This window comes from Brachyhypopomus gauderio, chromosome 9 (assembly GCF_052324685.1).
Source record: "Brachyhypopomus gauderio isolate BG-103 chromosome 9, BGAUD_0.2, whole genome shotgun sequence".
In the NCBI taxonomy this organism is placed as follows: Eukaryota; Metazoa; Chordata; class Actinopteri; order Gymnotiformes; family Hypopomidae; genus Brachyhypopomus; species Brachyhypopomus gauderio.
The window spans coordinates 717512-728740 of record NC_135219.1 but is presented as its reverse complement, the minus strand read 5'-3'; the positions used below and the strand labels follow the sequence as shown (position 1 = coordinate 728740).

Below are 11229 nucleotides of genomic sequence, written 5' to 3'. Positions count from 1 at the left end.
CTGATGTTGACATGTTGCATGACTGCAACCATATTAAACTATGTAATACATTTTTGGCTTTACTGTGTTGTTTTTTTGTAGGAATATACTCGTGTGTACAAATAAGTATGTACACATATATAATAATAAATAAAGTATATGATATAGCACACACCAATTTTACACACCAATACATTTATGCAACCTTTCTCAATATAACTCAATAATCTCATATATAGAATTTACTCAGAATTATGCCAAAGAAGTGTGTTAATTTAAATTAACCCAGTTTGATTTAGCTTTGAAATCTGCACTATGCCAGAATAAATTACTTGAGGGAAAAGAATTTCTGTATTCATTTTGTGAAACTCTAGCACTGGGTTTTAATGTGCAGGAAACCATTTACTTCAAATGACCATCGACGTATAAATTAAATTAAATGAGGGTTGTTTTTCACAGAACATCCAAACATCGGCGAGTCTCCTACTGGAGTCTCACGTCTCCAAACATTGGTCGGATTCCACCCAAGTTCCACAGCACAGCGCCGTCATGTCAAGCTGTCGATACTTGTCAGGAGGCAGATACAAAAAGCCTGGGTCCTGGAAACGAAGCTCGCTGCCTGCCTTAAAAGCTCACAAAACACTATTAAGACCAACACAACACTTAATGACCCACTGATCCAGGGACTGCGGAAGCTCCATTTACAGTTGTGATCAAATTTATTCAACCCCCAATGCTGCGAAGGGTTTTATGGAATTCAGTGCACATTTGTAATTGTGTTCATAATGAAATCTTACAAGGACTTGTTAAAGAACTAAATGCAACTAAGATAGCATCAATTTTTTTTGTCATAAAGTATTAAATGGCCTTTTTGTGATTTCTTCATTGACACAATTATTCAACCCCTTTACGACTACCACTCCTAAGAACAGAGGTTCATTCCAGTGTTTTCCATCAGGTATTGAAAACATCTGTGGATGTCAACGAGCAGCAATTAAGCATGATAAGCACCAATTAGGCAGATTTAAAAGGACTGTGATACTCAGCTCCTTCTAGACATCTACTGGTGTGTTTCCAAGCATGGTGAAGGCAAGAGAATGGTCCCAGAAGACAAGAGAAGAGGTTATTGCTCTTCACAAGAATGGCAATGGATATAAAAAGATTGCGAAGTTGTTAAATATTCCAAGAGACACTATCGGAAGTATCATTCGCAAGTTCAAGTTAAAGGGCACAGTGGAAACGTTACCTGGTCGTGGCAGAAAGAAGATCCTGACCGCGACTGCTGTGCGCTACCTGAAGCGTAATGTGGAGAAAAATCCCCGCGTGACTGCTAAGGAACTGAAAAAAGACCTGTCAGATGTGGGCACTGAAGTTTCAGCTCAGACAATAAGGCGCGCACTGCATAACGAAGACCTCCATGCCAGAACGCCCAGACGCACCCCCTTGCTGACTCCAAAGAACAAGAAAAGTCGACTGCAGTATGCCAAAAGTCATGTGGACAAGCCACAAAGGTTTTGGAACAGTGTACTGTGGTCAGATGAAACTAAATTAGAACTGTTTGGGACAATGGACCAGCGCTATGTTTGGAGAAGGAAGAACCAGGCTTATGAACAAAAGAACACCTTGCCTACTGTGAAGCATGGCGGGGGGTCAATTATGCTTTGGGGCTGTTTTGCTTCTAATGGTACAGGAAAGCTTCAACGTGTGCAGGGTACCATGAATTCCCTTCAGTACCAGGAGATCTTGGAGGAAAATGTGATGGAGTCAGTCACAAACCTGCGGCTTGGGAGACGTTGGACCTTCCAACAGGACAATGATCCGAAGCACACATCCAAGTCCACTAGAGCATGGTTGAACATGAAAGGCTGGAACATTCTAGAGTGGCCATCGCAATCACCAGACTTAAATCCAATTGAGAACCTCTGGTGGGACCTAAAGAAGGCAGTTGCAGTGCGCAAGCCTAAGAATGTGACTGAACTGGAGGCTTTTGCCCATGAAGAATGGGCTAAGATACCCATAGGTCGCTGCAAGACACTTGTGTCAAGCTATGCTTCACGCTTGAAAGCTGTCATAACTGGAAAAGGATGTTGTACTAAGTACTAAAAAATAATGTCACTAGGGGGTTGAATAAAACTGATAATGATGTGAGCACAGTAAAGACATTTGTGGTTATTCCATCATAAATATTATGTTATGTTTGTCTAATTTATAAGTGCCTCTTTGATATAATTGTAAATAAGATGACTGAAATGATCAAAATCAATGTCAAACTGGCCAAAACACTTTATTTCAGTGGGGGTTGAATAAATTTGATCACAACTGTAGGTTCATCAGTATCGTATCCTCCTGCTTAAAGAAGTCAAGTCTTCATAGCATGACAAGGACGTTACGATGCATTCAGACTGAAGCCTAAAGAAATCATGGTCTCCAATCATGATCACATGACAACACCATATGGACGTTTGACTGTAAAAAAAAAAGTAAAATGGCAGTCGTGATGGGGAATCAAAGAGATCCACTCTTCATGACCTGATAGTGTCAGCTCTAGTGAATACCGTGAGGAAGACTTCTCACAGGAACATACATGGGATGTGATGTTACAGGATGTTCTCTACAAGGGCTCTCGGAGGGTCTGTGGGAAAATGTGCACTCAACCTGACTAAAGGAACTCCGTGACCTCGCGTGTAGGACACTGGCTGCACCTCGGAACCATATTTAGTGCCAGGGTACCAGCAGTGGGCTATAAATAAATGACAGCATACATGCATCCTTGGTTTTGATTATCGGTCGCTTCTGAGCTCTAAAATGTCCACAGATTTCAGAAGGACTTCATAAATGTGGTGCTCAGAGTCCTATGAACATCTTCTATTCATAGCAAGATCAGAGTGTCAGTGGAGGCTACAGATGTTCAACATTAAGGGTCACCATGATGGGTTCTGGCAGGATGTCTGGTCAAAGAGCATAACACACAGCATGAGACACACTGCAGCGTTTCAAGAGAGCGTCACCTTATATCTACACTGCCACCTTGGTGACTGACAATCTCCGTCATCCTGTTCCTCACACATCTCACTGCTCGAGATTGAGATTAAAGCTCTGTGTCTCGTCTGTTCTACTGTCCAGTGCTGTTCTCAGCGATATACGTGATACACACTCAGACTCGGTGATCGTTAACAAACACTCCGTATCGGGCGGCGCACTATAAGCATTCTTACTTCCCACCGTGTTTGTGGAGCAGAACTTCTCAAGAACATCCTGTCCTCACACACCCAAAACGAGCATTTGTTTGGGTATATTACTATTTTCATTGCCACCTTTCAAACATTATCTTTCACAGAAGACGTGAACACAGATACAAACATGAACAACAACAGGAAAACAACTGAACTTGAAAGGTCGTTTCAACACCAAAGCGTCGCGCGTGCTAAGGGACTCCGTGCCCGCATGGTTCCAGACAGAGCTACCACGTTGGAGGTGAGGATGAGAATAAACATGCAGGAAGTAAAGATTCACTTCAAGAATTGGTTTGCCAGTCCCAAGAGGAGAGCCATGCACAAAACCTTCAGCATCAAAACGTCAAGCTTCACACCGCCCTGGGGAGGCCATTGTGTCATATGTTCAGAAGCTTCATGTGGGTCGTATTTGATTGGGCAGGGAACCAGTTTAGAGGAATATTTATAGCTCCATGCAATAATCACTTCATCTAACACTTTATTTAATAATCGCTTCATCACTACTTAAGGGGTAAAAAGTAATAAACTGTGATCTGGACGTTTCCACAAACACATACTGTATATTCTGAGCAGTGTTATAAAACAGTGCATTACTATATTATTAGACATAATATGTCTAATGTTCCATAATATGTCTAATATGTCAAAGAGGAAATGATGGAAATGGTCCCGCATATCTCCCTCACCTCCTCCTGGACATCCAGATCTCCCTCACCTCCTCCTGGACCTCCAGATCTCCCTCAACTCCTCCTGGACCTCCAGATCACCCTCACCTCCTCCTGGACCTCCAGATCTCCCTCACCTCCTCCTGGACCTCCAGATCTCCCTCACCTCCTCCTGGACCTCCAGATCTCCCTCAACTCCTCCTGGACCTCCAGATCACCCTCACCTCCTCCTGGACCTCCAGATCTCCCTCAACTCCTCCTGGACCTCCAGATCACCCTCACCTCCTCCTGGACCTCCAGATCTCCCTCACCTCCTCCTGGACCTCCAGATCTCCCTCAACTCCTCCTGGACCTCCAGATCACCCTCACCTCCTCCTGGACCTCCAGATCTCCCTCAACTCCTCTTAGACCTCCAGATCTCCCTCACCTCCTCCTGGACCTCAAGATGTCCCTCACCTCCTCCTGGACATCCAGAACTCCCTCACCTCCTGCTGGACCTCCAGATCTCCCTCAACTCCTCTTAGACCTCCAGATCTCCCTCAACTCCTGCTGGACCTCCAGATCTCCCTCAACTCCTGCTGGACCTCCAGATCTCCCTCAACTCCTCTTAAACCTCCAGATCTCCCTCAACTCCTCCCGGACATACCAGAGAACATTCGACAATGGTACGTGAGAAACACAGCAGTGGAAACATGGCTTGCAGATTGCCTGTCTCTTCTCATGAATCACATTAGACTCGAAGTTATTATTGGTTAATGCACAATATGTTAATTAATGTATGCGTATAATCATTTGCTTAAACTTCTGATATCAGAGTATTTATTTGCGCTTTTAATGTGCTTGTGTATTTTAATGTGCATAGTTTAAATGTACATACTGTACATATGTTTTATGTACTGAAGAACACGGGTCCTGTGTTACTGGTGGCCTGTTTGAGTCTGAATCGAATAACAACCAGTCAAATGATCATTTTAATCAAATGACTCTGGTCACAAACCCAGGTTTCATTTAAAAACAATTTCATTAAAAACTCTGTGTTTCTCCTATTGGCTTTATATGGTGCACACTGGAAAGCCTTACTGTTAGCCTTACTCTTAGCCTTACTATTTAGATGTCTAATGGCTCTGTTTGACCATTTTTCCTACAGTCAGCAAACTCGGTGGGTTTTAAGCTGTGTTATTCACAGTGAACCTGTATAAGAACATTTAGAAGCACACAACATGGCTCCTGAGGACCTTTACTGTCATTTCCTCACTGCGTGTTTACTAAGAAGCTCAGAAGACACACAGTTAAGAATACTATGAGGGGAAAATGTGCATTCCTCGGAAATGAATGTGACTGCATATTTTTTGTGGCCTTTTCAAAGACTGCTAGTTGTCATATTGCTGATTTTAACTGATGTTAACTGTAGAAATCTGTTTAAGACAAAAAGGAGCATTTAACCAGGGAGTTGAGAAGAAGTGAGCACAAGACATAACTGAAGAACACCATAATGGACTAACATAGCAGGCTGGAATAACCCTGGAGATGCAGGGTTAGAGGTTCTCTTTGCATTGTCTTAGGACAAAGGAAGTTCAACAGGTGCAGAAAGGTCGGGCGGAGTGTCAGCGTAAAACACAGTGGCAATGTGTCTAAATTTCCTTCGGGATCAATAAAGTATCTACCTACCTACCTACCTACCTAATGTGGAAAAGAACCAAAAATACATAGCAAAAATAAAACTGCTGAAAATGTAAAGGTGACGTTCACTCCCAGAAGAGGATTTTGAGACTCTGTGTTCTTTGTGAGGGATGTCAGGACCATTGACGGATGCACCTGCTGAAGACATTTGGTGGACATACGAGTCCTTTACAGTTACTGAAATCGCAAACCATTGCTTTGATTTTATTTTTACAAGAAGTTGGCTTGGGCCATATACTAGAGGAAAAATGTACTGCTGCTGTATAGAGTTGATAGTGTAGTATTATGATCACACCTTATATTATGAGAATAATAAGTCAGTGATTCTTTAATGCTCCCTTAATCTTTCATCTGTTAAGCTCTTTAGGAATTTGGTATGGTCAAGCTGAAATATGCAGAGTAGTACCAAACTACCGTCCCTCTCAGAGTGTTCAGGACAAACGTCTGTCCCTCTCAGAATGGTCAGGACAAATGTCTGTCCCTCTCAGAATGGTCAGGACAAACGTCCATCCCTCTCATGATGTTCAGGAGAAATGTATGTCCCTCTCAGAATGTTCAGGGTGAATTCTCTTCTGTCTGCTCCTCTGCTGGAATATGGCCCGGAAGCAACCCGGGATTGAGGATCTGGCTTTAGATTTCAAATGAAGGGGAATTAGTAGCTATTTGTTCTGAATTGGAAGGGTAGTTTGGACACGTATGCCTCAGAGGGCAGATTGAGGAGAGCGGATGCAGTTTGGCACATATCACGAGATCAGCTCCAGACAGCAACACCTCACACCTCACACACCAAGGCAGCGGGGAGTGGAAACCAAATCTGTATGTGTGCCACAGAATCTGCAGCGGCATAAGGGATTAGGGTACAGAGAAGGGATTAGGGTACAGAGAAGGGATTAGGGTGCAGAGAAGAGGGGAGGGGCAAGGAGAAGAACTGCTCAAACTTAAAATCTGCTACAATCTGCAGTGGTTAACAGGAATGTTGGTGCCTAAAACAGGCATACTCCTTTAGCCCATACACACAGTTACACCTGGGGTTAATCTCACATACACACGTTAACACCTGGGGTTAATCTCACCCACACACAGTTACACCTGGGGTTAATCTCACATACACACCGTAAAACCTGGGGTTAATCTCACATACACACCGTAACACCTGGGGTTAATCTCACCTACACACAGTTACACCTGGGGTTACCCTCACATACACACCGTAACACCTGGGGTTAATCTCACATACACACGGTAACACCTGGGGTTAATCTCACCTACACACAGTTACACCTGGGGTTAATCTCACATACACACGGTAACACCTGGGGTTAATCTCACCTACACACAGTTACACCTGGGGTTAATCTCACATACACACAGTTACACCTGGGGTTAATCTCACATACACACCGTAACACCTGGGGTTAATCTCACCTACACACAGTTACACCTGGGGTTAAATTCTCACACACTCAGTAACACCTGGGGTTAATCTCACATACACACGGTAACACCTGGGGTTAATCTCATATACACACAGTAACACCTGGGGTTACCCTCACCTACACACAGTAACACCTGGGGTTAATCTCACATACATACGGTAACACTTGGGGCTAATCTCACCTACACACAGTTACACCTGGGGTTACCCTCACATACACACAGTAACAGCTGGGATTAATCTCACCTACACACAGTAACACCTGGGGTTACCCTCACATACACACAGTAACACCTGGGGTTAATCTCACCTACACACAGTAACACCTGGGATTAATCTCACATACACACGGTAACACCTGGGGCTAATCTCATCTACACACAGTAACACCTGGGGTTACCCTCACATACACACAGTAACACCTGGGGTTAATCTCACATACACACGGTAACACTTGGGGCTAATCTCACCTACACACAGTTACACCTGGGGTTAATCTCACATACACACGGTAACACCTGGGGTTAATCTCACCTACACACAGTAACACCTCGGGTTACCCTCACATACACACAGTAACACCTGGGATTAATCTCACCTACATACAGTAACACCTGGGGTTAGCCTCACATTCACACAGTAACACCTGTGGTTAGCCTCACATACACAAAGTAACATCTGGGGTTAATCTCACATACACACAGTAACACCTGGGGTTAATCTCACCTACACACAGTAACACCTGGGATTAATCTCACCTACACACAGTTACACCTGGGGTTAATCTCACCTACACACAGTAACACCTGGGGTTACTCTCACACACACACAGTAACACCTGGGGTTACCCTCACATACACACAGTAACACCTGGAGTTAATCTCACATACACACAGTAACACTTGGGATTAATCTCTCACACACACACAGTAACACCTGGGATTAATCTCACACACACACACACACACACAATAACACCTTGGGTTAATCTCACATACACACAGTAGCACCTGGGGTTAATCTCACACACACAGTAACACCTGGGGTTAATCTCACATACACACAGTAACACCTGAGATTAATCTCTCACACACACACAAGAACACCTGGGGTTAATCTCACATACACACAATAACTCCTGGGGTTAATCTCACATACACACAATAACTCCTGGGGTTAATCTCACATGAATATCAAACCAAAAAATATTGAGCCCAGTATGTTGCTCCTTATCTCTGTCCATTCTCTCTGTCTATCTTCCTCCCTTGGTCCATCTCTCTCTCTCTTTCTCTCTCCGTTACACACAAGCACACACACACACACACACGATTGAATTTCGCATATTCATCTGATTTGAGAATGTGAGAGGACTAAGGAGCAAGTGTCTAGAGACAGAGTTATCAAAGACACTGCATATCAAAGACACCACACACACACACACACACACACACACACACACACACACACACACACACACACACACACACACACGCATGCATGGCCATGAATCATTTACAGGGCCAAGAGAAGCCTAGCACAAGCACAGCCCACTACACACACACACACACATACACACACGTGCACACACGTGCACACACAGCCCAGCTGGGGGTAAGATAGTAAGAGTGTGTATGTGTGAGTGTGTGTGGAGCAAGGGGGGGGCAGAGAGAGAGGAAATGAGAGATTGTGGTAGAGAGAAATCAGACAGACAGAGAGAAATTCAACATGACTGATTCAAAGTGGTGAGGGGGGCCGTGCTCTGAATCAGAAACTTTAAACAAAATTCTTAAATGGTTATTTAACTAATTTCTCCACATCTTAACTCGTACATCACTGTAGTGGTACTGTATTACTTCTTTAAAGTATTTTGCTAAATCATCTGCAGTAAGATTACTTAAATTAGTCATTATAAGTAAAAAATGCAACAATCTTAAAATTCCGGGTCAGAGAAGTCATACATGTGTTCATTCAACATGTATTTTTTACATTTTTAACAGGGAATGTGCAAATTGCTAAGCATGATTCTGGCAATTCTAGACAGCACACATGCAGAAGACGTGTGTGTGTGTGTGTGTGTGTGTGTGTGTGTGTGTGTGTGTGTGTGTGTGTGTGTGTGTGTGTGTGCTTTAAATGAGGCAATAACATGAGGCTCTGTTGGTGCTTAACACTGTGATGGACACAGAGGCAGCATGCACCAACAAACTGGAAATGTCACAAATGTAGAGAAGAGAAACGCAGAAGAGCAGGAGATTGTAGAAGAGGAGAAGAGAGGTGAAGAGAAGATGAGAGGAGAGATGAGAGGAGAAACCTATGACCTGACTTTTGAAGTCCAAATGTTTCAGGTACTCACCAATATCCTGTCCTCTGATTTGCCATTTTTGGTTTCAAACTTGACCCCACGAACAAACTTGATAGCAGACTTGTCAATAAACTTCCTGATACTGTCTGTAAAAGTCAAAACAAAACACAGTTACCGACGCGTGGGACGTGAGTGAGAGGGGCGTGTTGGAGAGGTGAGGAGAGAGACGGAGACTCCACCAGATTCATTATCACCGCGTATTTAACGGGATCATTACGGAGTAATTAGCGGAGCCTGCGCGCCGGTGAGCTCACGTGAGATCTCGAGGGAAAACGCTGCGTGCGCGTGTTTGTGCGCGTGTGGCCCGGTAACGTAAACGTGCAGGATTATTGCGCAGCGTGCCGATGCGTTTCTTGCGGTATGCGCGGCTTCACGAACCGCACAGGGAAGCCCTGACCAGAATCTCTCGGTCCGGTGGCGAGTGTGACTGGACCAGACCCAGAGGAGTGGTCCTGCGTCCGACACACACCACAGACGGAGACGCTCTCGCACAGATGACTGATCTAGTACATCAAATATTTACATACGCGGCTCAAGCAGAACGTGGATGTTTGGGTCCGTCAGAACCGCACAAATCAAATCTCTCTGCGCTTTGCTCGGAACACAGCGCTTAAGCCCCAAACGTGGCCTTAGGGCTGTTCCTGGTGCTTATCCCGGCGGGCACAAGCTCGTTTGAGGCGAGCGGACGGGGCAGACGCGCCTCTACCGTGAGTGTATAAAACACGGTGTGGCCAATCCACACAAGACGCCGCTCAGACGCGTATAAACGTCCCGCGGGTCCAGGTCCACCGTCCAGGCGACTCTCCCCGTGTCGATGAGCAACAGCGGTCCGCGCCGGGAGAAAGCCTCCCCTCCTCACCTGTAAGGTCTCTGGATACGCTGACGAAACATGAAGCAGAGATCTCTCTAGACGCCATGTCCGTGTGTCGTGTCCGTCCACTCTCCCTCAGTAATCGGTACCGTCGGTTCTGCCCCTCGCGCGCATTCCACCAGTACAAGCGTCTGCTCGCTCCTTCCCAGTAAGACAGAATTACTGTGTGTGTGTGTGTGTGTGTGTGTGTGTGAGAGAGAGAGAGAGAGAGAGAGAGAGGGAGGGGGGAGGGGGGGGAGGGGGTGGGAGGGGACAAATCAAAGGATAAAAATGTATCAGAAGTTTAATCTGATATGTGTATGGAAAAAAGAAAGACGAATTCAATATGGACAGACTCATCGCATGTAGAGAGTAGTAATAATTAATGTACATGGGTTACCTGTGAGATAATGATAATGATAATTAATGTAAATGCGTTATATGTGAGATAATGATAATAATAATTAATGTACATGCGTTACCTGTGAGATAATGATAATTAATGTTCTTGAAGGATTTCAGGTCCATTTCAAATATTTCATCCTCTTTGTTCTCTTCATCTTTGCTCCTGCTCTCTCTCTCTCTTTTCACCTCACTCCCAGTGCACGCACGCACACACGCACACACGCACACACGCACACGCGCACACGCGCACACGCACACACACACACACACACACACACACACACACACACACACACACACACACACACACACACACACACACACACATTTTGAGTGTCCAACTGCAGAGATAAAAACCTGAAAAAAATCTGAAATGATCTCACCCATAATGCACATATTCAGTGTGTAATCTATTCTACACCCTGCAGACATTTTCACAAATGCCCACATTGTACTTACAGTAGGCCTAAATGTGTAAAGGTCAAGGTGCACCTTGCTTTTAAGGTGTGTTTAGAAAGTGTACAGGTACACATATCTTAAAGGTGTGTTTAGTAAGTATACAGGTACACATGTATTAAAGGTGTGTTTAGTAAGTGTACAGGTACATGTGTATTTAAGGTGTG

General features: G+C 44.5%; 1 protein-coding gene across 1 annotated transcript in view; it reads right to left on the bottom strand.

Moving 5' to 3' along the window:
• Positions 1-10379, bottom strand: part of LOC143523611 (capping protein, Arp2/3 and myosin-I linker protein 3-like) — a 43618-nt gene extending 33239 nt beyond the window's left edge. Inside the window, 2 exon segments of the mRNA XM_077018169.1 lie at positions 9343-9437; positions 10211-10379. Coding sequence (XP_076874284.1) covers positions 9343-9437; positions 10211-10268 — 153 coding nt within the window. The 5' untranslated portion in view covers positions 10269-10379.
• Between the last annotated feature and the right edge of the window lie 850 nt (positions 10380-11229).